At 34.7% G+C, this 27,377-nt stretch overlaps 4 protein-coding genes across 4 annotated transcripts; all 4 read right to left on the bottom strand.

The window, feature by feature from the left end:
- Nucleotides 1-1,461: 1,461 nt before the first annotated feature.
- LOC115959395 lies at nt 1,462-3,957 on the bottom strand. The gene is made up of 3 exons (XM_031077761.1): nt 3,756-3,957; nt 2,980-3,509; nt 1,462-2,880 (listed from the first exon to the last, which is right to left on the bottom strand). Exons 1-3 carry the CDS (start codon nt 3,955-3,957, stop codon nt 1,462-1,464), a joined length of 2,151 nt encoding a protein of 716 aa, XP_030933621.1.
- A 2,946-nt stretch (nt 3,958-6,903) lies between these two features.
- Nucleotides 6,904-8,148, bottom strand: LOC115959385. The gene is made up of 2 exons (XM_031077750.1): nt 7,390-8,148; nt 6,904-7,302 (listed from the first exon to the last, which is right to left on the bottom strand). The coding sequence occupies exons 1-2, from the start codon at nt 8,146-8,148 to the stop codon at nt 6,904-6,906; spliced, it is 1,158 nt and encodes a 385-aa protein (XP_030933610.1).
- Nucleotides 8,149-11,775: 3,627 nt separating this feature from the next.
- On the bottom strand, nt 11,776-12,459 carry LOC115959376 (glutathione S-transferase T3-like). Its single transcript, XM_031077740.1, has 2 exons — nt 12,034-12,459; nt 11,776-11,934 (listed from the first exon to the last, which is right to left on the bottom strand). Exons 1-2 carry the CDS (start codon nt 12,457-12,459, stop codon nt 11,776-11,778), a joined length of 585 nt encoding a protein of 194 aa, XP_030933600.1.
- Nucleotides 12,460-18,816: 6,357 nt separating this feature from the next.
- On the bottom strand, nt 18,817-22,080 carry LOC115974502 (ferredoxin--NADP reductase, leaf isozyme, chloroplastic-like). Its single transcript, XM_031094898.1, has 9 exons — nt 21,896-22,080; nt 21,575-21,809; nt 21,307-21,440; nt 21,114-21,192; nt 19,921-20,012; nt 19,722-19,799; nt 19,579-19,641; nt 19,246-19,480; nt 18,817-19,152 (listed from the first exon to the last, which is right to left on the bottom strand). The coding sequence occupies exons 1-9, from the start codon at nt 21,998-22,000 to the stop codon at nt 19,085-19,087; spliced, it is 1,089 nt and encodes a 362-aa protein (XP_030950758.1). The 5' UTR covers nt 22,001-22,080; the 3' UTR covers nt 18,817-19,084.
- Nucleotides 22,081-27,377: the final 5,297 nt, after the last annotated feature.

Raw genomic sequence — 27,377 nt, 5'->3', positions numbered from 1 at the left:
TTGCGTGATGCAGCTTTTTCCTATAATACAATGATATTACTTTGGCAACTATAATTTTATTGAATTAGTTACTGTTTTAATGTGGTTGTAGAACTTTTGATGTATGCTCCCTTCGCCTATGAAAAATTTGGTTTGTGGTTGTTTGATGTGTTCTGGGCCCTGGAAAATTTGCTGCAGGGGAGAAAACTAATTCTGATCCCATTATGCCTGCGGAAAAAAAAAAAAAAAAAAAAAATTACAGTAGAACTCGAGTATCTAATACTCAATTTCCAAAAACGGAAATCGAGTCTCTAAGACTCAATTTCTATTTATGGAAACCGAGTATAAAATACTCAAGTTAGTAGAACTCGAGTATCTAATACTCAATTTCCAAAAACGGAAATCGAGTCTTAGAGACTCGATTTCTATTTATGGAAACCGAGTATAAAATACTCGAGTTCAACTGGGAATTATTATTTTTTTTTTTTAACCCCAAATTGATGTAAAAAACGTAATAATTCTAGTCCCATTATATAAGCCTGCGGCAAAAAAAAAAAAAAAAAAAATCACAGTAGAACTCGAGTATCTTATACTCGATTTCCATTTATGGAAATCGAGTTATAAGATACTCGAGTTCTACTGTGATTTTTTTTTTTTTTTTTTTTTTGCCGCAGGTCATGGGACCAGAATTATTCTGTACTTGAATTACGTTTTTTACATCTCAAATTGGGGTAAAAAAAAATAATAATAATTCTCAGTAGAAATCGAGTCTCTAAGACTCGATTTCTATTTATGGAAATCGAGTATGAGATACTCGAGTTCTACTGTGATTTTTTTTTTCTTTTTACCGCAGGCATAATGGGACCAGAATTAGTTTTTCCCCTGCAGCAAATTTTCCAGGGCCTAGAACACATCAAACAACCACAAACCAAATTTTCCATAGGCGAAGGGAGCATACATTAAAGTTCTACAACCAGATTAAAAGGTTAACTATTCAATAAAATTATAGTTGGACAAAGTCTTAGCACACAATGGCAGTTCAATACTAGAAGGGCCTTGTGGTTGAACTTGCCAAAGTAATATCATTGTTCGTATTATAGGAAAAAGCTGCATCACGCAATTAATGTAACGAGTAAAATGGATAGCAAATAGTTCAATTATCCGTAATTTACAACAATAAACAAAATAACAACTAAGTTAATACAACATAGTCTACATATTCGCCTAGCGGAAGCTCCATACTGATATAACATATTATACATATCCACCTAACACTTGTCCATATTGATACAACATACTCTACATAATCACCTAGCTTGTCCATACAGAAGATCACGACAAGTCCCACGTACAATGTCACTTACGAAAATCAAGTCTCCGCTTGCCTGACAAACATTAAATACGGTTATTAGTTTCCAAATGCAAAGAACAAAAACCAATGACATTCTGAGTATATTATATAAAAACAGTGACGGCACTTGCCTAGTTCATAGCACTACCACTTGTCGAAGCCCCATGGGAATTGGGACAGCATCTGTGGTTATGCCCCTCTTGATGACACACTCTACATCGTTGTCTCGGTTGAATCTCCCTCAACTCCGGATCTTCCCTCCGGCTTCCCCGTTCTCGCCGTACCCCATCCATTTCATTCCTTATTCTTGACATCGTAGGACGACCTTTGGCCCGCAACAATTGTGGGTCAGGCACCCACCGTGGTCCGCGAACGTCTGCCCATAATGACTCTGACTTTGGCACCACAAAATTATGTGAATATGTGAGAATGGCGTTGTTCAAACTGTAACATGGGTCAATATAGCTGGGCGCATCGAGATGCAAACCTTTAAGAACTTTAATTGCATGTGAACAAGGGATCTTCAAGTTTTGCCACTTTCCACAACCACAAGTTCTATCAAATATGCGCACATCATGACTGTGATTTCCCCCTCCAGCTCTATGGTCGTTATACGGGGTAACCACTTGATATATACCCTCTGCATGATTATAATTCCTCAAAGTGTGTCCTGCAATTTTCTGCTCATTTTTGTTATAGATCTCCATTGCATAATCACTCCACACCTTACCTCGAGAGAGATCAGAAGTAATTTGTTTATGTCGATCGTGGAAATATGCAACAAGTTTAAAATAAGTGAACTCAACCATTGTAGCAATGGGCAAACCGCGGGCACCTTTAAGAACCCCATTAAAGCACTCAGAGGTATTGGTTGTCATTGCCCCGTAACGTCTTCCACCATCATGTGACTGGGTCCATTTGTCTACATCCTCACTCATTAGATATGTGTATGGCATATAACGTATAATCCGGCGATCAGTAGGGTCTACACCCCTTAGTAAATTAATCTCGGCCTCCTTAATGGTTTGCATTATGGACACAAATTTAGCATCATGAGTCTCATATCCAGCTTTCAAGGCCAATGCCTTTAAAGTCGGGTTATCAAAATGTGTGTTGAAGTTGCTAGCAACATGTCGAAGGCAATATCGATGATATACCCGTTCTCTTCCGTCTTGCCCTCTAGGCCACTCTCGAATGGCGCATTTGATACCTTTATGTCGGTCAGAAATAATGCAAATGTCCTTGTTTTCAATAACACGCTCTATTGAAGTCCTGAGACACTCTAAAAACCACCCCCAACTAGGCCCTGACTCCTTGTCCACAACAGCAAAGGCGATAGGCAAAACCTTTTGATTAGCATCGGTTGCCATTGCAATCATCAATACCCCTTTGTATTTACCATATAAATGAGTTCCATCAATACTAATCACTGGCCTGCAATACTGGAATGCAGCAATGCATGGAGCGAATGCCCAATATACATAGCGCAGTAACGTAGTACCTTCTAATGGCTTAGGTATGGTGTGATAGCTATACTGGGTACCTGAATCCTGATCCAAGTATGCCAACAACAACTTTCGCAACCTTTGGTAAGACTCCTCCCAATCCCCAAAAATCTTAGCAATTGCCTTTTGTTTTGCGTCCCATACTTTATAGTAAGAAAGCTCATGATCATACTTAGTACGTATGATCTCCCAAAGCTCATCAACAGTAGCAGTGTGCTTTTTTCGCAATCTTCCCACAATTTCTGATGCAACAAAATTAGAATCCATCATTCTACCATCTCTTCGCAGCCCAAAGGGTATACAACTGTGTGAACCCACATAAGACGTGACCATCCACAGACCATTGAATTTAGGCTTCATGTATGCCCCAACGTACCACTTGCAGTTGTCGTCAACGCATGCGGCGCACAATTGAGTTGTGCTCGACCTTTGGATGGAGAAATTTCTATTATCCTTTGCTGCGTATATTATCAATGCACGCTTCACCGCAGCTTTATTTGCAAAAGTCAACCCTTTACAAAAATGCATCCCATCTTGCCAAGTACAAAGAAATGGTATCTGAAGACGCGAATGATCAACCATATCTTCCCAAGTATTTGCGTAGAATGAGTCCGCAGGAGGTCTGTAGCCAGTGGTCGTATCTGTATCATGCTGGACACCAATATCATCATCATCTGCATCACCTTCATCATGGTACTCCATATTTTCCTCTTCAAAATTAGGAATGACTTCATGCTCATCCACATCGTTCTCAAAGTCACCTCACTCAATCCTCTCTTCGTACTGATCCATATCATCATTATTTTCACCATCATTCGCAGCATGATCTTCGTCTTCGTCTTCCTCTTCTAAATGTGTCTTTTGAGAGTAGAGGGTTCCACTAGTATTCGCAACATAATCTTGAGATGAGAGCGTATAACCTCCCATTGCATGCCCTCCCATTGTAGTGCATCCATCATCTAGGGTTGTAAATTGTAAAGCCGTAGATGTTTCTTGCACCACCTCAGTACTGTTGTCTACACTCGCCTCCAAACTTACATACAACTCAGCAGCATTTACTTGGGGCATTTTCTGGATCCTATTAAACATCATCTTTACATGTTTATCTTCTTTAATCGCCATATACCCGTAATTTATCCGTTCATGAAGAACTTCTTGTGGGCAACGATAAATAATCTTGATGTCATACCAAGCAGGGTTCAATTTCAATTCGTCCATTATTTTCCTCTTCAAATCAGTCAACGTCTTCAACTTACGACGTAACATCATGTAGTAGCATTCGATACCCTCCCCTCTAAATGGGAATCCGTCAATCCCTTCAGGATTGTAAAGGGGTCCACCGAAGTATACATTTATGTCAATATTCTTCAAAGATTGTGAACCTATTAGAGAGCCAAGTAAATTTATGTTAGTGACATATTTGATCTCTTTCATTTAACATCAATTACAAAACCTTTTCTATCTACTCAAAGTACAAGAATCACAACTTCTAAAAGTGTAACAATTGCATATACTCACCCCACATCACATACAAACACACTCAATCATTATAATTTCATACTCAAACAAATAAAAAAGCTAAATACAAAACTCACCCCCATTACACAATTGAAACTCAGCTCTAACAAAAATATAATTAAAAATATCAAACCCAACAACAAAAGTCATCAGGATGTGCAAATGAATGAGTGAAATTATGTAACAACATCATTCAAGTAATTTTAAATTAATGCCATACCCTATTACACTACTATTGATGAAATAACATAGAGCAGGGTTCATCAGACAAAAAAAAAACACTAATGTGAATATAATCATGATCAATCAAATTAGACATATCATCTAATTTAATATATATATATTTATATTTATATAAATATATATATATATATATTTATATAAATATAAATATATACGTATTTTTTATAAGGAAACAAATATACATATTTTAATACAAACAAATATCTTATCAGAAAACAAATATATTTGGCTAATACAAATAAATATTTTATTAGGAAATGGCATATACACTAAACAATGCAAGCAACACTTTTTAAAACAGCTATATACACTAAACAACTAATTAGAGAGTGAGGAGACCCTTACTTGACATAATGATGTGCAAATGTACTGCTGAGATTGTCTGAGAGTGAGAGGAGCAATGTTTTGCTGCTAAAATATGTATGAGAGTTTGAGTTTCTGTGAGAGTTCTTAAGAGAGGTTCTGTGATTGAAGTTGCTGAAGGTGTGAGAGTTGTTGAGGTTTTGTGATTCAAGTTGTTGAAGGTGCGAGAGTTTTTTACTGTTAGTCTAATATTCATTGAGTACGTTCCAAAACAGACAAAATTGATTCATAATAGTCTGAGAGAAGTTTTGGTGCTTGTGCCTAGTCTAATATATTTTTTGAATATGTCTTAAAACAGAAAAAGCACTTCAGCAACGTACTCAAATTAAAGTGTACGAAGCAACTATTTATTGTTGACTAGCACAGAGCAAAGTAAATAACCAGCACAGAGCACAACTAAATAACCAGCACAGAGCACAGACAGACTAGCACAGAGACAGCTTGCTTGACATGACCAGACTTCCAGACGTGACCAGTGCAGGGGGAACAGTAGTTTGAAACTCGAGTCTCTGAGACTCGGTTTCAATTTTAGTAAATTGAGTCTCAGAGACTCGAGTTTCAAGCCACATTATCTTGCTAAAACTCGAGTCTTTGACACTCGGTTTAAACTAAGTAAACCGAGTCGCAGAGACTCGAGTTTAATCTACGTGGAACTCGAGTTTCTAAGACTCGAGTTCCACGTAGACTCCTTGCACGTCAAATTTTGTCAACATATGTAACTCGAGCCTCAGAGGCTCGATTTAAAGGTCCAAAATCGAGTCTCTGAGGCTCGAGTTGCTAGTTTCCCAATTTCTTTCAGAACCGGGCCAACTAACTGAATAGTTACGTTTTTATGGGTAATTACCCATTTTCGCCCAAAAAACAAAACAAACCCTTTCAGCCTGCTTGTATATTAAGGGTAAAAAAGCCAAGAAAGTGCGGGACAAAGTCGGTCAAAAAAAAAAAAAAAAAAGAGCATTCCCATCAGCTCTCTCAAAAAAAATGCCATTTTAACACATCAAAAACCTACTTTATCATTTTAGCACATCATTTTACAACATACCATTTATCAGATGTTCTATATTTTTACAACTTCATTTAAATATTATTTCTTAACTCTTTTTTATTATTATTTTATTCTTTCTTATTATTTGTTCCTACCGGCCAAATTCTTGTTCCAACGGTAACATTGCATTCTTTTTCAAAAATTTTGGTTCTAACCAACGGTAACATGTTCAAATATTCAACCTATTCAACTGTCATTTTTTTTTAAATCCATATTTTCCATTTATCATTTTAAAAAAATAAAAATAAAAACTTTAGAACCTGTCAGCTTCCCAAAAAAAAAAAAAAAAAAAAAAAAAAAAAACCCAGAACCTGCCACGTTCAAATCAAAAAAATAAGCCATAACATTCACACAGAACCTGTCATCTTCATTTCAGGAAAAAAAATGTTGAAGCTGAACCTGTCACGTTCAAATCAAAAAAAATAAAAAATAACCCTCACAGAACTTGTCATCTTCAGGAAAAAAAATTGTTGAACCTGTCATCAACTTATATCCAATAACATCAACTCAAATTTTACACACATAGTTGGCTTAAACAGATGGTACTTAAACAACATCAACCTGCCAAATTTACATACTTCTTTGATCACAAATGGTACTTAAACAAACATACTTGAATTAACACAACACAAATGATACTTAAATAACATCAACCTATCAAATTTACACAAATACTTGAATTAAATAGAGTTGAGCTTGCCACTTCCTTGATCACAAATAGTACTTAAATTTAACACAACATAACAATTGGCTAGTACTTAAACTTAACATAACGAAACAACATAGCCAATGAGTTTTAATGGCAACTTCATAAACAAAATAAAACAAATAAACCAAATCAAAAGTTTTAATGACAACTCCATAAAAAGAAGAGGAGAGATAAACAAAACCAAAAGTTTTCACAACTCTCCTTGTAATTGCCATAAATGATCAACGAGATTCTTTTGGAGTTGAGAATGAACTTCTTTATCCATAATGCGTTGATGAACTTGAATGAACTCCGAAAATTCATTTGTCCGCTCACGTGACATTGGTATACATGAAATCTCATCAATTTGTTCATAATCGAAGTCCACTGCTTCAGCTTCATCACGCTCATCTTCAATAATCATGTTATGAAGAATGATGCATGCTTTCATAATGTCATGTAGTGTTTCTTCATAGAAAAACCGTGCAGGTCCACGTACAATTGCAAATCGCGCTTGAAGCACTCCAAATGCACGCTCTACGTCCTTCCTATATGCCTCCTGAGTTTTTGCAAATAATTTTCTTTTATCTCCTAGTGGAGATGAGATTGTCTTCACAAATGTTAACCATTTTGGATATATACCATCAGCAAGATAGTATCATATTGTGTAATCATGACCATTAACTGAGTAATTAACTGCAGGAGCACGTCCTTGTGCAAGCCCAGAAAATAAATGAGACCGGTCCAACACGTTAATATCATTATTGGACCCAGGTAATCCGAAAAAAGAGTGCCATATCCAAAGGTCATATGAAACCACTGCTTCCAAAATAATAGTTGGCTGATGAACATGGCCACAATACATCCCTTTCCATACAGTTGGACAATTTTTCCATTTCCAATGCATGCAATCAATACTTCCCAACATGCCTGGAAATCCACGGTTTTGGCTATGGGCTAACAATCTAGCGATGTCTTCATTGTTTGGTGACCTCAAGTATTGCTCTGAGAAAATAGCAACCACTGCAGCAACAAATTTTTTCAGACTCATCATTGCAGTGCTTTCGGCTATTCTCACATATTCATCCAAAAAATCAGCTGTTACTCCATAAGCAAGCATCCTAAGTGCAGCGGTCATCTTTTGAAGGGGAGATAGACCAAGCTTTTTGGCATTATTTCTTTTTTGAATAAAATAAGGTTCGTGAGCTTCTACTTTAGATAGGATTCGGAGAAAAAGAGAACGTCTCATTCGAAATCTCCTTCGAAATACTTTGGGAGGATATACAGGTTCTTCAGCAAAGTAGTCATCATAAAGCCGTTTATGGCCTGCCAAATGGTTACGGTCGATATACCGACGACGCTTACGATGTGATGTCTCACCCATGAGAAGTTTCATAATTATCTCATCATCATCTGAGTCATCATCAAGCAATTTACGAAAAAAAGAACGACCCATGGAGATAAACTAGAAGAAAACATTGGAAAACAATTATCAATATAGATGCAAGAAACATAATATCAAATGAAACCGATAACTTTAAAAGAAGGTTTGATCATTATGTAAAGAATATAAAATTTTCTTTAAATACAAACGTGACCTAAGATGAGATCCTCTCCTATCTTCTTCTAGCACTTAAGAATTGTAAACCAATAGATACATTTCAGCAACAATTAGAAGAGCTTAAGAGTCAAGACAAGCATAGAAACTAAAAGAAAATAAAACCAAATCAGCACCAATAGCACAGCAGCAACAATAGCAAAATAAGGTTGAAATAATAGAAAATATAACCAAATCAGCACCAATAGCACAGCAGCGTCAATATCAAAATAAGGTTGAAACAATAGATACCTATAAACTTATTTTCTTTAGCACATGAAGTTGGATTTGGTGGAGGCATGAGGAAGAATGAACAAGCTAACCTACTTCTCCCACTATTTTTACAAGCTAACTTACAAGCTAACCTACCAGGCATGAGGATGTGGTTCCCATGAGAAACACTAAAAGATAAATAACAACCAAAACAATGGTTGACACAGTACACAGACATCCAGTATTCCCACAAGGAAACCACCCACACTCCTGACAACAACCTAGCAATTAGAAAAGCAACACAATAGTTCCAAACCAACATATCTGATCCAGCCATGGAAGATTAAAATGTTAGTACTTTACAAATTTACCTATTCAAGATTTATTTATGGGGCCATGCTTGAACTTCAATTGAAGTAAAATTCACATGATTTTAAAGGTCTAGTTAGGTATGTTTGGCTTAAAACAGTTTTTTATTTGGGCTTCTATTCAGTAATTTATGGTCAATTTCTATTTCATAGCAAAATTGTAACTTCTGCAATTCCTATGAATTAAGGATATTTTGGTTGTTTAGTTGATTCTAGGATTTTCTAGGAGATCTTAAATATCTTAAGTTTTATTTTCTATGGGATGCACTACTTGATTGGGGTAGGGTGGAAGCAAAGGAAGAAGCAACTTGTTTTTGATGAGCTAGGAATTGGGCATACTCTTCCTTTGGTATGGAGATCAATTCTATCTCTAGAGTCATCTTGTGAGTTTAATGTAGTCGATGGAGTAAGTTCAAGCACAAAATTCATGATAGTTTTGTGCCTTTGAATACAAAATTGATAATAACTTGTTAAATAAAATCCCATATTAAAAACTGTTTTAACCTGAGGATACATATAACTAAACCTTCAAAACCAAATTATTTTTAATTTAATTGAAGTTCACATGTTGACCATTAGAAGAATTTTAAGGTAGTAACAAATTAATCTTCATCAATCCCTAAAAAAAATAGAGTAACTCTATAACTAAAACATAACATAAATTGAGGAATAATTAAGAAACAATAATTATGAAATTCAACTCACATAAAACACATGCCAAATGAAAATAGAAAGCCAGAAAAAAAAAAAAAAAAAATCAATTATGCACAGCTGTGAAACATAGAGTTAAGGATAAACTTGCCTTCCAACTTCAATCAATAATTTTAACAATTACATATTAATAAATATAATAGACCTAATATGCTTAACTAACCCTTCTTAATAATTCCAAATTAAGTGTATCTAGAAGCTAGCCCCTAAGTTCAATAAGCCCCTAAGCTAGCACATTTGAAAATTTGAAAAACGAAGGAATAGAGAGATTGAACATAGAACCGAAACCTGTTCAGTGGGTGATAAAGAGCTTCCAAAATTGAATCCTTCAATCTGATAACTGAATTCCCAGCCGCATTTAAGCTGAAATTTGTAAAAAACAAAATGCACAAATCAATTACTAAGCAAAAATTGATCCAATCATCTTGAAAATTTGAAAAACAAAGGAATAGAGCTAATAAACCAAGAACCCAAACCTGTTCAATAGGCCATAAAAAGCTTTCAATCTGATCCTTAAGCTCAAAACCTCATTTGAGTTGAAACTGATTAAAAGAAAATCCAAATATAAAACAAGAATAGCACAGCAGCATAATAAAATACACGACATTTTAGAGTTTGCATCCACCAATCTTCAAACACTTACTCCAAAAACTATGAATCCCATAGCATATCATAGTGGACAACGAATCAAAATAATTGAATCTCATATACTTACAGTTCTCAAGGAAACCATAAAGCTTAAGGTAGAGCTTCTCTTATTTTAGAAATGCATCATTCTACTTTGATCTAGCAGTTTTAGTTTCTTGAGAAATTTTAATTAAGCATAGTTAACAATCTCTTGTAAGTGCTCATACAATCAGAAATTACTTTCATAGTAGAACATTATTCGTCTTATTATGTTGTCCATGCACAAAAGAAATTCATTTTTTTCCTGTTCCCTTCTTTCTTTTTCTTCATTTAAAATTTTCCGGAAAAAAATACCATTACATATAGGCAGTAATAATTCAATGTTTTAAATAGGCATAACACTCGCATCTTTATCACAGTACAGTCATGGCTGACAAAGTTAAGTGCTGAATAATTTATGTAAACACACTGAAACCAAACAGCAAACCATCTAGAAATATTAACATAAGAATAGTGTGGCCACAAAAGGTGTTCAACATAAATAACCATTGTGACATAATGAACTAATTTTACACTAAGGATTTAAACACCATCAAAAAGTTTTGTTGAATCTTTTCATTTACTGAGTTGAAGTCTATTACTTATTCATAGCTAATTACCAATCATGATTGCACAAGTTTCTGCGAAAAATTAAGAACTGCAAGCGCATTCTTCTTTTTCATTTAACAGTAGAAATAGATAAATTAACTATAATTAGTGAAGTAACCATAAGGAACAAACCTACACCAATATTTTATGGTTTTGGGGAATTCACATACTAACAAGTAGTCCAAGCCACATGAACATGTGTATCAAGGAAGGTGGGGTATAAAGGTAAATGAGCTAAAAGCATACATTCTCATGCCAACAATTATACAATTATATAGTAGGTAGATATCTTGGTACTTAATAAAGGGCAATTAATAAGAGAAGACATAATATAAAAAATACACGACATTTTATATAAGCTAAAATGTTAGGATTACATAATAAAATAGTCTAGACCTTTTGCTAAGATCACAATTTACATATTTAACGCCTAAAATCAGTTACATCCAAAAAATGCCACAAAATACATATCAAGGCCTACAATAAGTTCCTACCCAAAAAAGAAAGGCCTACAATAAGTTCCTACCAACAAAAAAAAAGGCCTACAATAAGTTACACCAAAATAAGGTTGAAATAAGAGCTTCCCAACATCATCTCAACCCAACGAACTACTTGATCTTTGTTTTGCAAGGATTTCCTTTTTGAGTCCATCATAAAAAGTTCTTTGGTCTTCATTCATGCCACTTGTGTCTAGCATCATAATTCTTTCATTCTCTTTCAACTCTTTCAAGCGAACATTTTTCGCTTTCAGACGAACTCTCTCTTTTTCTTATGCATAAGATTCGTCAAACATTTTCATTTTCTTTTTCAAATATTGCGTTGCAACATCTTTCCCATCATCTTTTCTCTTTCGATTAGCCTTTTCAGCTTTTCTACCTATTGGCCTCTCGAAATTCGTAGTGTCACCAACCCCCCCTCCTTAATCTATTGAATCTGGAGTTTGAGGCATTTCTTTCCTTGAATCTTCCCTAGGCATAGTAGATGCCCACTTGGGAAAATCCTTCAACATTTGCCAACAATGTTCATATAGGAAAAAGTAACCGTATAATTCTTTAAACAATTCCCTTGCTTTCTCAATCTAAAAAAAATTAAATAAATATAACATAATTAGTTTCTTCAATCATTTCATTTGTGTTGTAAATCTAAAAAAAATTAAAGATCATTGCAAAATTTATACCTTCATTTCAGCAGTGGTTCCACTTTCATTCTTTGCTTCAATCTTAGCTAAGGAACCACAAAATCTAACTGTTTCCCTATTAATCACTCCCCATCGGCTTGTTAGGGATGAAATACTACGCGTAGAGTCAGTCCTATGGTCCTTAAAGTATTTTGCAACCTTGCCGTAAAACGTTGTTTTATGTTGCTCATTACCATGCACAGGATCGACACTGGTATTGAGCCATGCTGCTACAAGCAGCTTGTCTTCCTCAAGACTAAAGCCGGCACCACGTGATGTTTTTTTCTTAGAAGTGGCAACTTCATCATCCATTGGAGAATCTTGGACTAACACAGGACTATTTTCAGATAAACCGAAAAGTTCATCCTCACTATTAATATTCCCCCGTAAGACATCAGTGAACGATGAATACTGTCTTGAGTCCATGCTCTAAATGCTGGAATTAGAATTTAGAATTTAGCCTAAATGCTGGAATTAGAATTTAGAGCATGGACTATTAGAATTTTGTAGTGTCTAATAGATTATTCGTAGTGTCTCATAGCCTAAATGCTACAACTAGAATTTAGAATCCGTAGTGTCTCATAAATTTGCATCCAAGTAATCATTCGGTAAGGCAAAAGAATTGAAAAAAAAAATTTAAATAACACAGCACACAACAAAGAAACACCCAATAAGGACCCATCAAAGTTTAATCTTGTTGACCCTAATGAGAGAAACACTATGGGTGTACCTTCTGGGGGTTGGGTTGCTATTCGGTTTCAAGCAGATAAACCCAAGTATGAAATAATAACACCATATATTAATGCTAATTTGGACACACATATCTGTCATATTCAAGTATTCAACTAATTTTGCTGTTAAATGTTAAGGAAATATGACTTAGACATACGCTGCTATAGATATTTGGTAGCCACACTTAAATAACGAAATACAAAGAATAGATGTAGACACCGAAATACCGAGAATCACAGAGAAGATGGAGAACTTACCTATACGGCGAATCGGCGAATCGGTGATAGTGATACCGAGATGAATTTCCAATCAGCTATACCGAGATGAACTTCCGATAGGCGATACCGAGAGGAACTTCCAATCAGCGATAGTGAGATGACTTCCGATAGGGATACCGAGATGAACTTCCGATCGGCGAATCGGTGATACCGAGATGAACTTCTGATCATCGATACAGAGCTTGAACTGCGAATCAGCGAGTCTGAGATGAACTGACCCGATTCGGTGTGTGAGATAACAGAACAGAGGGTAGATCGCCAAAAAAAAAGGGAAGAAATAGGGAAAAAAAAACCGGTGGAATTTGTAGGATGGTAGAGTAAATCAGTGGTGGCTCAGATTGAACTGCAAATCGGCGACATTGAGATGAACTTCCGATTCGATGTCGCCGATTCGGTGTATCAGATCAAAGAACAGAGAGAAGAGAGCCAAAAAAAAGGGGAAAAAAGGGAAAAAAATCGGTGAACCTGAAGGGAGTATGGGAGAGAGCAAGACGGCGGTGTGAAGCTGCAAAGATGGCGGTGTGAAGCTGTGTGAAGTTGCAAAGAGGGCGGTGTGAAGCTGCAAAGAGATAAAAGGGAGAAGAAAAGAGTGTGTGGGAGAGTGTAGATGTGAGGCAGAAAAGGAGTGGCTTTGAACGTGATAGAGGAATTATATTTTAATGGGTTTCAGAGGGAGAGATAAATAAAATAATAATAAACATATATAGCATTTCACTCCGTACCGTGTTAAAAATGGAAGCGTACTGTAGCATGTTCCATATTTTTAGCACATATAACACACCTGATGAAGTTGTGTTTTTGGTGTTTGGTGTATCAAATGCCAAATATTTGGCATTTGACACACCTAATGAGAGTACTCTAAAGGTGGTGAAACGATAATCAAATAGCAGACAAGGTGCTCACAATGGTTCTCAAAAAAAAAAAAAAAAAAAAAAAAAAAAAAAAAAAAAAAAAAGGTGCTCGACAAAAGCACTATTCACATGTGCATTCACGCTTTTTAATATAGGTAATAGAAATGGAAAACTTTTTTTTTTGGGCCTCACTATTTGACTTATAGGGCTCTTATTTATAATATGATGATCCTATCTACATCCCCTAAATTTATAGAAAATTGTGATTAATTTCAACCTAAATTTTGTATAGGGCTGCAGACTTCAAACCCAAATTCCGTATTCTTTTTTCCGCCTAAAAAAAAAAATTCCAGTATTCTTTTCTTTTTCTTTTTCTTTTTTTGGGTAAAAAAAATTCCAGTATTCTTTATCAAGGAGTATGCAGAAGTTAATTAGACCAAATTTCAATACTGCTGGTAGCTTTAGCAACATTTCCAAGCATTGTCTTTCGCGTTCACATTCATTTCTTTAAAAATAAATAAATTAAATAGACAAACAAATAATAGTTACAACGGAGAGATTTGAACTCTTGATGTTTTTATTAGAAATATGAGAAAGTACTAATTAAGTTACAAGAATTTTGACATGTTCACGTTCAATTTAAAGAGAAGAAATCCGTCCTCATATTTTAGCCTTCTCAACTACTTACCCAAATATATATAATGGAATTTACGTTCTAAATTAAAATAATAATGTCCATTACCCATAGTAATTGGCATAATTCCTTACCAAGGAGAACCATTATTTGCGCTTTGTTTGTTTCAACAATGATATTTTCTAAAAATGACTCATTTTCCAAGAAGCATTTTTTATAAAACTATCTCATTTTTCAATGTTTGGTAGCAACTTTAAATGAGTTGAAAAATAACCTCCTAACTTCTTTTATTTAACCTGCTGTAAGATAGAGTTGTTTTCCAATAAAATTTAATGGAAAACAATCTCTAAAAATAAGTTATACTTTTTATGTTGACGAAAAATAGTTTTCCTTTAACTCATATTTTTTTATACTACCAAACACTAGAAAATAAGAAAAATTATCTTTATACAAAGTTTTCCATCGAAACAAACGGAACGCATGAATTCACTTTCCCATCATTGTAATTATCAATACATTGATTGGATTTAATGGACATCAGTTGGCAAGGGGGAAAGCCCTGACTTTTGCAGACCCTCCTTCCCTTTCCCTGACTTTTTAATCTCTTGCCCCATTTGAATATTTTGTAATATCCAATACTTTTTGCTAATTTTATATATTATTTATTTGCATTTATCTCTATTTTAAGCTGTATTTTTTAAATATGTTAATACTAACTAATAATTGTTATTTGGGATTATAAATGTTTGAAAATTCATATATGTGTCATGTACTTTATCAATTCATAAACTTATAGCATCACTTAATTATGATGATATTGTTCTAACATCCTGTTTGCATATATATATAGAGGTATGAGACTTTTGTTTTTTTAGAATGCTAGTCACATCTGTGCTATACCTCAAAAGGACTAGTCACAACATCTGCGCTATACCTTAAAATGATTAGTTACAATTAAGACTCCTTGTAGTTGTTAATAAAGTCCAGATCTACTCAGTAAATACCCGATGTAGGATTCATCACACACCTACACATATCACACAATCAATCAAATTGAGGTAACACAATCTCCCCCACTTAAATCCCTAACGTCTTCGTTAGGGCCCACTTTGTGAGGTAGTGTCTCTGAGCCCACACAAGATTACCAAGTCGGCTCTGATACCATGTGTAACGACCCAAGGAAAAGCGCTAGCCACATCCGTGCTATACCCAAAAGGACTAGTCACAATTAAGGTTACTTGTAGTTGTTAATAAAGCTTAGATTTACCCAATAAATACCCCATGTGGGACTCATCACACACCCACACACGTCACACAATCAATCAAATTGAGGTATCACAACTACTTTTATAAAATCAGCCAAGTTCATTAAAGAGTACATCAACAAAGTGTGGTGGAACATCCTCCACCCACACTGACAAACCTCTAACATTTCTTGCATGTTTAGCTAGGTTATGAGCTATTTTATTATCACTTCTACGGACATGGGGAAAGGCAATACAATTACTTGAAACTAGTGTGGATTTTGTTGACTCAAGAAGATGGCCAAACAAAGAGAATGAGGCTTCCTTGCTTCAGAGGGAGTTAATCACTACTTCCGAGTCTCTTTCAAGTATAAATTCTACAATACCCCGTTCTTGTTCAAAGGCCATCACCCTTGCTGTTGCCATGGCTTCCACTATGTCTGATGAGAATGGTAGAAGGGCTTGTTCTTACAGCGAGGCTATCGCATTTCCTTATCTATTGTGAACGACCACCCCCAGGCCAGCCTTGCCTAACTCCGGAAAGATGACTCCATCGAAATTCAATTTAAGGCAATTCGAGGGAGGCGGACTCCAATGAGCACAAGGTTGAGGTCGAGAGGCTGCTGATGGCTGACTGAGGGATTGTTGGCTTTGTTGGAAAGTGGCCAAAGAAAGGGTAGCTTGTTGGAGGACCTGTGCTCTAGGAAAAGCATTTGAACTAACTCAGAGCTGGTTGCATCGATGCCAGATCGTCCACACCATAGCCATGAGTTCCAATTTTTTTTCTTTTCTCGTGAAGCACACTAATCAGATCTCTAGTGTTTGAAATTGCAGATTGTCTCCGATCTTCAAAACCTGGAACAACCTCCCATATTTCGTCTAGCATGGCACATTCCCATAATGCATGAATTGCCGTTTCGGACTCCACACCACACTACTTGCATTTGTCTTCCAATAAAATCTTCCTTCTTAGTAAGTTATGCTTTGTTGGTATAGCTTCCTTGCACACTCACCACATGAAATGCCACACTTTATTGGGGATGTTAAGCCCCCAAATCTGATTCCAAATTCCACTTTGCCGCTACTGGTTGGCTGTAGGAATCTACACAAAGTTGAGTTTAGTTAGAAATTTTGAACCCCAGCTTACTGTATACTTACCTGAGGGGGTGAAGGGCCAAATGATCTTGTCCTCCACAGGAGTACGACTTAATGGAATGCTGAGAACCAAAGCAGTTTCATTAGGTGACAGTAATCCATGCACTGAGTTTAAGTCCCATGTTCTTGTGAGTGGATTGATGAGGTCAGAAACTCTCCTATCTTCAAAGCCTGGTACCATATCAGATAAGACTCTTGGGTGCTCCAAAGATGGTAACCATGCATCATTCCATATGCTAATGGCCTCTCCACAACCAACCCTCCATCTTGCACCCTTGAGCAGAACATCTCTTCCCTTTAAAATGCTATTCCAAGCGTGTGAACCGATGCTAGATTCTTGAGCCTCCCAAATGCTACAATTTGGAAAAAAAATTCATTTTAAAGACTCTATAGAAGAGGGAGTCCTTATTATGAAGTAAAATCTCCAAGCTTGCTTAGCCAAGAGAGCATCGTTGAAGTTGGCTAGATCCTTGAAGCCCATACCATCTTCCTTTTTTGGGAGGCAAAATGTTTCCCATTTCACACAGTGAACTTTCCTCCTTTCTCCTTTCTCCTTTCTGACCCCACCAAAATCTTCATATCAGACTCTCAAATTCTGAGTAAAGACCTAAAGGAAGTTTGAAATAGCTCATAGTGTAAGTTGGAATAGTTTGGACAACTGCTTTGATTAAGATTTCCCTTCTAGCTTGTGAGAGGAGTTTCTCCTTCCATCCCTGTAATTTTTTCTAGACTCGCTCTTTTATATAGTTGAAGCTTGCTTTTTTGTTTCTGCCCACCAGTGATGGTAAACCCAAGTATCTCTCATACTGAATAATTTCTGGAACCCCCAGCACCAACTTTATTTGATTTTTGGTATCATCACTAGTAGATTTACAGAAGAAGATTGTTGTCTTGCTTCGGTTAATCTGCTGGCCTGAACATCTCCCATACACTTCCAATATGTCCAAAACTCTTTGGAACTCCTTATAGAGGTATGAGGCTGGTTTCTCAAAAAGTTGTGAATGGAATAAATGTTATATTATATGTAAGGTGATAGTCGATTGCTACTTACTGAACTACATTAATTAACAAAATGTTTATTAAGACTCACATTTCTTATTTTTATTGCCTTATTACTAGACTGTGAATTGTCAAAATATATTATTTTTTAAATAAGTTACTAACTTAAGTTTGTTCACATCATCTTCTCAAAAAAAAAAAAAAAAAGAAGAAGTTTGTTCACATCATTATATAACATTGGCCTAGAAAGGGGGAAAAAAATAGTTTTGCTACTATTAGTAACAGTAAGAGGACATTGCTTTTACAATCAATTCTTGAGACACTCTTACTTTTGTTAAATCTAACAACCGTTTCCATTTACATATATTATCTTTAATCAAAGAGAGAAAAGTGATACTTAAGATTTACTTTGGAAATCTACCTAAACTAGAGGGAATAATCTGTTTCAGACTTTTAGTGATAATCTAGAATTAATGGTAAGTTCCAGTTAGCTCAACTGGTAAAGTTTTTGATGGTTGAATAAGAGATCTAAGGTTCAATCTCCGCCTACACCAAAAACCAATTAGTGTCTTAGTCTGATGATAGTTTGAAACTCTCTAAAAAAAAAAAAGAAAAAAAAAAAAAAACTAGAATTAATGTCATGATATCTGGGATGCAAAGCACAATCTACTGAAGAATGCACTAATCACAAGCTGACACTTAAAGATGTTGTGGCTTTGAGTGTTGAAATGATTGTCTCTAAAGTTCCCTTTCTAGCACCTACTCAGGAAGCAGGAGTCATATGAACATCTCAATCATCAAAGTTCTTAGATAACATTGTATTAGCAGTCATTTTTGTCAAGTAGCTTGATCCTTATCACTTTGCCAGACTTGGTGTGAAAGGTATTATCGTTGTTTAAAGTTCAATCTTGACAAAATATGAGTGGAAAAACAATGGAATTAGTATTCTACAAATTATGAAAACTTCCAAATAGTGGAATTCATTCTACCATGAAATCATCCATGATATCCCTAAATCGAGTAGTTAATGCGATTTTAAAATTACTATACAAAATAAGTAGATTATGTTCTAATAAATTACATATAAGATTACTTATCTCCTTCACACAGAAGAAATAATAAGGAATTCTTCAGTGTATATGTGTAACAACAGTAGAATCAATAGACTTCAACATTCCATTGCTCTGACTTCTTCAATTGTCTCCTGTATTCAAGCCAATCGATGCCTGCAAGAGATAGGTATAAAGTATTAACTACTAATGTTGTATTGTATATTCATTTCAGGAATTTGCTTCATATTAAATTCATTATGAGATTACCATCTTTAGCAGCCAAAGAGACCATTATGTCATCAATCCCCTTCTCCATTCCCTTGAGTCCACACATATATACATAGGTGTTGTCTTTTTTGAGTAACTCCCATAGCTCCTCTGCATACTGTGCCATTCGGGTTTGAATATACATCTTCTCGCCCTTGTCATTTGTTTGTTCTCTGCTCACTGCATAATCAACTCTGAAGTTTTCTGGTGCCTTCTCTTTCATCTTCGCAAACTCCTGTTTTCAAGCACACTTTAATCATACAAAGCAAGTCTATTCCATTATAGTCTAGCACATGAAAGTAAGCTGAAAATGAAATTAAAAAGAAAATTCACCTCCTTGTAGAGCAATGAGCTAGTTGTTGGAACACCCAAAAAGAGCCAAGCCAATCCATTGAACTGCATTGCATATCAAAATTATTATCATTCACCCATCACAGCTAGGCATTTTAACCCAAATCTTTTCCATACCCCATTACCTTATAGTTCTCATGCTTCTCAAAAAACATCTTCCACAAGAATGAACGGAAAGGAGCAATTCCAGTTCCGGTTGCAAGCTACAAAGAGATTGTGAATAATTAAATGACAATAGGATCTCACAGAACAAAGACTCCAAATTTTCTCAAGAATATGGATGATAAACAACATATTATGGTTATGCCAGTGCACAAAACCTACCATTATAACTGTGGCATTTGGATCTTTTGGCATAAGCATTTCTTTTCCTACAGGTCCTGTGATTTTCACATCAGCCCCAGGCTTCAGGTCACCTGAATTAAAGAACCAGAACTGCTAAAGAAATAACAAAACCGTTCCGGAAGTCTGATTATGGCTGATTACTGCTTGGTGCCAAGTTCATGCAAACAAATTTCTCTTGCTTCCTCAAGTTCAATATAATTTCCGACTATATGCTAGAAGATAAGATACAGAAAGGCCATGTTTCATTGAAATATTTGACATCCCTAAGTATACAGAAGGGAAAATTTGAAAGATTTTCGGTTTTCCTCACAAAAATGGAAATAGGTATGTCTCAAGCATACCAAGGAAACAAAAGCATGCCCTTGCTGTTATAATTTAACAAGAAGTGTATATTTGAATTTGTATCTTATTAAATGCAGTTTTCATACTCATTAAAAAAAGATGCATGATTTAAAGTCAATGACAAGTGTGACCCTGCATATCTGTCATGAAGGACTGCAGAAGTTTCGCTCAAATCCAATTCAATCATTCCATGTATATGGAAATTGTTGGAGTTTATAAAAAAATGATTTTACTAATGTGTGCTCTAAGGGCACACAATAATTAACCATTTTTGGAAAAAAATTTCTCGTTTTCAAAAATGGATGGTTTAATGTGTCCTTAGGGTACTCATTAACCAGACCCATAAAAAAATATGGAGTGTATAGCTTCCTTTTCTAATATTAAGTATAAATACTCCAAGTGTATACTAGTTTGATTTAGGTTATGTAGATGAGTACAAGGAGTTCCAATTGTGACTAGTATTTTTATGGTATACCATATATGTAATGAGCGCTTTCCATAAGTCTTGACAAATGGTATTAGAGCTAACTTGGGCATTGTAGCATGATACGGGTCCTGACAAGAATGTCGGGCATGTGCTCGGTCCTACATTAGTGGATTAAGGCACTAAAGATTAGTACTTGAGTGTATCACAAATGTGTTTAGCACTTTACTCAGTCATGACATTGGGTACTAATCATGACATTAAGTAACATCATGTGTGTAGTGAGGCAATAGATCAGCTAAAAGATTGTGGAATTTTCCTGAACTATATATATATGGCACAAAATCATAAAGTGAGAAAAGATATATTCGGAAGCACAGATGCTTCTTAGACCTGAGTTGCTTACACAAGAAATTTGAGCAAACTCCTTTAACCATCTCTCCTTTATCATTGGTGTAGACAAGCCTCTTGACACACAGAGAAACCTACAATACAAAGATATGCTCACCCATATTATTTAAACCACCATATAAAATACCACAAAGAAAAAGAGCATGCCTATAACAATTACAATATTTCTTAATAGTTAATACACTTACAGTTTTGGAATTCCCAAAGTCTCCAAGAGCACTACTGGCAATAGAATACAATCTAAGCTTGTGGGGTTTCCCATTCTTGTCAATGCCATCTGGAATAACACCAATGGATTGTCCTTCTTTATAAGGAACTTCCCCTGTATTATCCAACCAAATATAATCAAAAAAGCAAATAGCCATAACAGTGTATCAAAATGTGAACGACATAATTTCTTTCAGTTACAAAAGAAATTAAAAAATGGCTGAGAAGTACTCTTACAGTCTTACTCACCCTCAGTAGTAAACACCATGTGCCAAGTCTCACCCGGAGCATCGTCCGCTGTAATTTTGGAGTTGAGAAGGCACTTACCAATGTAAGGATCCTTAGGCTTGAACTTGTTTACAACCACACCCTCATCATCTTTCTTGGAAACTTTTTCTACTTTGGCTGGAGTTTCTGTAGTGACTTGGGCTCTAATCTGAACCATTTTCTTACCAACGTAGACATTTCTAGAATAGAAGATATTCTATACAGAAACAAAACCAAGATGATAAAAAAATCATTCAGTAACTTTAGCATGAACATTGACAATTATGGATTACTTCACTGTACCTTACTGAAGCTAACTCTTTCTGAATATATTGTAGAAGCTCTGGTGGTTAGAGAGGATGAAGAGGAAGATGGTAAAGAGACCGATGCATTTACTGCAGAAGCCATTTTTTTTTTCAGAGGAAAATACAGACACACAATAGAGTTAAATGGGGTTGTGAGGAAACTTGAAAAAAAGGAGACACGTACAAAGATATTTTAAAAACAAAAAAACAAAAATATTTAAGGGGATTACAGATTGGGTGGATAAGGTTAAAGGACAAACGCAGTGGTTGTTAGTCGTCATGGACTCAATGGTAGGAGAGAATTAGAGATTCTATGGAGATAAGACTATCTATTGTAACAAAGAACCATAGTTGTTTTGTTGCCTTTACATAATATTCCATGAAAAGTAATGTTTGCTGCTTGTTGTAACAAATCGTTGTTACATCAAGAGCTGTAACGACAAGATAAATCTCGTTACCAAAAACAATCCATGACTTTATTTTTCCTCCAAGCAACTAAAGCTATCAAATGAATAAATGAAGGCTTGTAATTGTTAAACCTCAAATCCGCCTAAGAGTATTTGCTATAAAAACCTACTAATTTTGTTTTACATACTCGCTTTTTAAAATACCAAACATCAGATTATCAATTTTATACTACAATTCATTAAAATATTAATTTTTCTTGATTTTTTTAATTATTTATTTTTCCTCACACATAACAACCATCATCTATACTCTTCATTCGTCCTTGGGATATGTAAATAAAGAAATAATAATAATTAAATGCAAAATAAATAGTACCAATGTAAATTTACGTAAATGTTGATAAATTTTAAGTTTGGTTAGCTAAAATGTAGTAGTTTTTATATTATACAAGCACTGATACAAGTGCTTATATAGGAAAGGGGGAATGACTCCTCTCGTAGAAGTAAATAATTTCTCTGTAAAATGAGTACTCTAACTCTAAAAAGGTCTAATAATTGTTAACTTAGAGTCTTACACATTTATTTATATGAAATGACAAAATAATTCTAATCCCTATAATCAAAACATTATAACTATCTATATGACATTTCCTCTTAACCAATTTGGAGGAATATCCTTCGACTAATTACATGACAACTTATAAATTCATCCACATATATTATCTAACAATAAACAAGTTACATGACTCATTAAATAAGTCTTATGACTCCATTAAAAAAAATCATGGATGGCCAATATCCATTGGGTTACAAGTACTTGACCCAACCCAACAAGTGCGGGTTTTGCCTAACCAAATGGGGAATCTAGGCATCGAGGAGGGTTTTCCCTAAAATTTGGTGGATCGGGTGCAGGTATTACACGACCATTTTTGTTTTGGTTTTTTGTTAAGGGCGCTCTTATAAATTGGAATTCAAATATACGTTTACAAATATCTTAAACATACATTACATCTCTAATATCCATCACGAGTTGGCAAAGTTAATATCAGTTAAAAATACATAACATCTCTAATATCCATTTGTAACCTTTTTTTGATTCATTAGACATAATATCATGAGTTGGCAAAGTCAATATCAGTTTATTAGGAAACTTTTTCAAATGTTAGTGGTTACTTTTAAAACAATCAATTGATTACATTATTAGTAGGGTTGTGTATAGGTTGGATTGGGTTGGGTTGAGAGGTTTTTTTTAACTCAATCCATTAGAGTGGGTTAAAAAAATTCAACACAACTCAACCCATCACAGTGGTCCAACCTAACGCAACTTAACCCACGTGGATCGGGTTAGACCAATGGGTTGGACAAATTTTTTTTAATTTTTTATTATTATGAAATTGAGCATTAGAACAACACTACCATAAATAAGAGCAAATTTAGAACCAATTAATCCTGAGCATAACGTCATATCAACAAAAATTATATGAGGAGAACTTAGGGTTTAGATTTGAATTAGGAAGAGAAGCAAAAAAGTAAATAAAAAAAATTTATAATATACTTTTAAATATATATTAAATATATATTTTAAGTTTTAAATATATATTAAACATAGGTGGGTTGGGTCAAGTTAGGCGAATTTGTGAATCTTATGATCCAAACCCAACCCAACCTACTGTAAAAATAAAAAATAAAAAATAATAATAATAAATTCACAACCCAACCCAACCGACTTTAAAATCGACCCAACTCAACAAGTTGGGTTGGATCGGGTTGATTTTGATGGGTTAGCTGTAGACCCCTCTAACTAGTTTTATTATAATATATCTTTCCTTATTAAACGTTTTGTTTTCATATTTATAGGGATGGCAATTTAAACTTGCACCCATGGGTACTAGCCTCACCCACCCTTAATGAATGGGTTTTACTTAGCCAACATAACAACTAGGACAAGGATGGGGCTTAACATTTTCCCTAACACCCTCCCCGTTTATATTTTAACAATTACAATTTATTTTTTTAGGCTTTATATAAAACATACATATGTTTTTAGCTCTCTGACTTTAAATTTATAATGTTTTTGTATATTGTATTATTTAATTTATATTTTTATGTTTTAATATTTATATTGTTTATATTTTGTAATTGTTGTATTGCTATGTTTGAATTGTTTTTGTATTTTTTATTACTTGATTTTTGTTTTTTTGTTTTTTTGGTATTGTTATGCTTTGTAAAGGTATTGGAAAGTTTTTTTTTTTTTAATGATTTATGAGTTTTAATTTAATGCATTCAAAATAAATTTATAATAAATTATATATATAAAAATTTGAGTGTGGTGGGATGGGTATCTGTAGGCGCCCATTGGTATCCGCTAGAACGAGACAAAAAAAAAAAGCCCCGAAGCAGAAGTGGGGCGGGAGCGGGGAAAAGAAAACCCACCCCATTGTCATTCATATGTACTAATATAAATCTTTGATATGGGAATTATTATTTATATTGATTATAATTTATCGAGAGTTGATTGGATTAGTCAAAGTAATAATAAAAAGAAGGTTATTTTACTATTTAATCCCATTAAACATGCTAAAGGTCTTGTAGTTGAATTGACACATCCTCATGCACAAAGTGCTTAAGGGTTTAGGGAGAAAGAGTTCGAGTAGCAATCAGGTATGAGTTGGAATTGGGTTTCGGAGTCCAGGTATCCATGGATAAAAAATCAAAGTCAAATACGGGTATATCCAACCCAAAGCTGACCCATTCCATAATTTAATTTTCGCTGTTCCTTTCACACGATTTTTTTTTCAAAAGAAAAAATTCTTGTAACTCTTTGATACAAAAACACAAGTTAAATTAATTTAACAAATTAAATTGATCGTAATTTGTTTACTACTACCAACAAATAAATCAAACCATCTCATTTTTAGTATCCATAACAACTTTTTTTTTTTTTTTTTTTTGAGAAACTAATCAACTATATATCCGGAACAACTAAGATGCACATGGCCCATTAAAATGAACAAATTCTTCATTAATTGTATACCCAAAATTCTTTATTGATTGTACTTATTTTTTAATAATTTGCCATAATGTATTGCACATGTACAAACTGTCATCTCTACGCGTTTTGTGAAATTACAATAATGAAATTATAATTTACACGTTAATTTAAAAATAAATCATTAAAAAAAAGAAAGAAAAAACGTTTGGGTGCAAAATGCGAAGGCCATAGAAAGAGTTTTTTTTTTTTTTGTCTTTTTCTTTTTATCAGAGAGACTGTTGAAATAATATGTGACCAAAGTATGGCCTTTGTAAAAGTAGAATGTCTATTATCCACCCATAATATTAATGCAAAATACAAGTGTCAAAGAAAGATGATTGATGTTTTAAGTTTTAACCTGAAAATAAAGAACAATCATGAATCACAAAGAAAAGAAATCATTCTATCATATCTATTCCGAAAAATAAATAAATAAAATTCATACCAACATAATTTTAAATATACCAACGCCTTTAATGTTTCGTTTAGATCCAACACAAGCCAACCTAAAGTTGTTGGTCCGTCAGGTACCAATGTACCATAATAAATGGTAGGAATGATGGTGCATCTTACGAAATGCTATTAAATACAAAAAGTGCACAGCCCAATTGTCAATTCATAAGGTCAATTGGCTAATTTCGTATTTGTACTTAACTCTTCTTCTTCTTTTTTTTTTTATAGGTTACTCTTCTTCTTTTTTGTTGGGTGTTGCGTGAACGTGTAATAGTACATATAACTAAATAGATTTCATTCATTTTGGAAATTTTTTATTAAGAATTGAAAAAATTATCAAAATAATTAATTATTTTTTTATTTTTTTATAAAAAAAATTTTAAAATAGTTTACTAATATAAACCTTAATAAATCTCAACTATATAAGCATGTAACATAATTATAAATAAAATAAAATAAAATAAAAAGTATATAACACAGATAAAGTGCCACAAATCAAAATGGTTGAACCCTTCTTCTTTTTTAGTTGCAGGACCCAAAAATTTAGTTTAATCATAATTATGACATTTTGTAATTGTTTATACAGTTCAATTTGACATTATATATCCCTTGAAAAAAAAATGATTTAGTACATATAAAATATGGGTTTTTTTTTTAAGAAGCCGTATAATTTTCACCTAAACAAAATCGTATAATTGAATTTGATACAATCCAATACACATATCACTTTATGACCAAATGAAATGTTTCTCAAAAAAAAAAAAAAAAAAAAAAAAAAAAACCAGATGAATTTATAGGATGAAATTTATAGGTGTAATCTCAGTTCAACCTCGAAATAAGTACCGTCAAAAGAAATACTATGATTCCTAAAATGGTAATGGATAATGTTTATAAACTCACACTCATTCCTCTATATAGTATAGGGATTTGATTTAAAAAACAAAAATACAAAAAGTAAGGATTTGATTTACTATAAAGGCTGTGTTTGGTTGCCGTAAAACGTTTTCTGGAAAATACATATTTTCCGGAAATGCTAATTTCCGGAAAAGGAAAATATTTTTGTGTGTTTGGTTGTATTTCAAAAAATTTTCCGGAAAATATTTTCTAGTGTTTGGAAAAGAAGAAGGAAAACACAAACCCAGAAAACACACAAGCCACAACCCAGAAAATACATCAAATCCGGCGAAACGCTCGTCCGACGAGCGTCCGACGAGCGTCCGACGAGCGGCGCTCGTCGATCGACGATCGCGATCGATCGACGAGCGCGATCGACGAACGATCGCGATCGTCGATCGACGATCGCGATCGACGACGACGCGATCTCGTCGATCGCTCTCGTCGATCGACGAGGGACGAGCGCGCTCGTCGATCGCGATCGTCGATCGACGAGAGACGAGCGCGCTCGTCTGTGCTCGTCGATCGCGATCGTCGCTCGATCGACGATCGCGATCGTGCACCGCGCCGCTCGTCGGCGCGGTGCGATCGTCGGACGAGCGGCGCGATCGTCGATCGCGCCGCTCGTCGGCGCGATCGTCCCTCTCTCTCTCTGATCTGGGCTCTCACTGAACTGGGCTCTCTCTTTTCTCTCT

The sequence above is a fragment of the Quercus lobata genome, chromosome 2, assembly GCF_001633185.2.
Source record: "Quercus lobata isolate SW786 chromosome 2, ValleyOak3.0 Primary Assembly, whole genome shotgun sequence".
In the NCBI taxonomy this organism is placed as follows: Eukaryota; Viridiplantae; Streptophyta; class Magnoliopsida; order Fagales; family Fagaceae; genus Quercus; species Quercus lobata.
The sequence above is the reverse complement of the archived record's forward strand: the minus strand, read 5'-3'. Positions and strand labels throughout refer to the sequence as shown.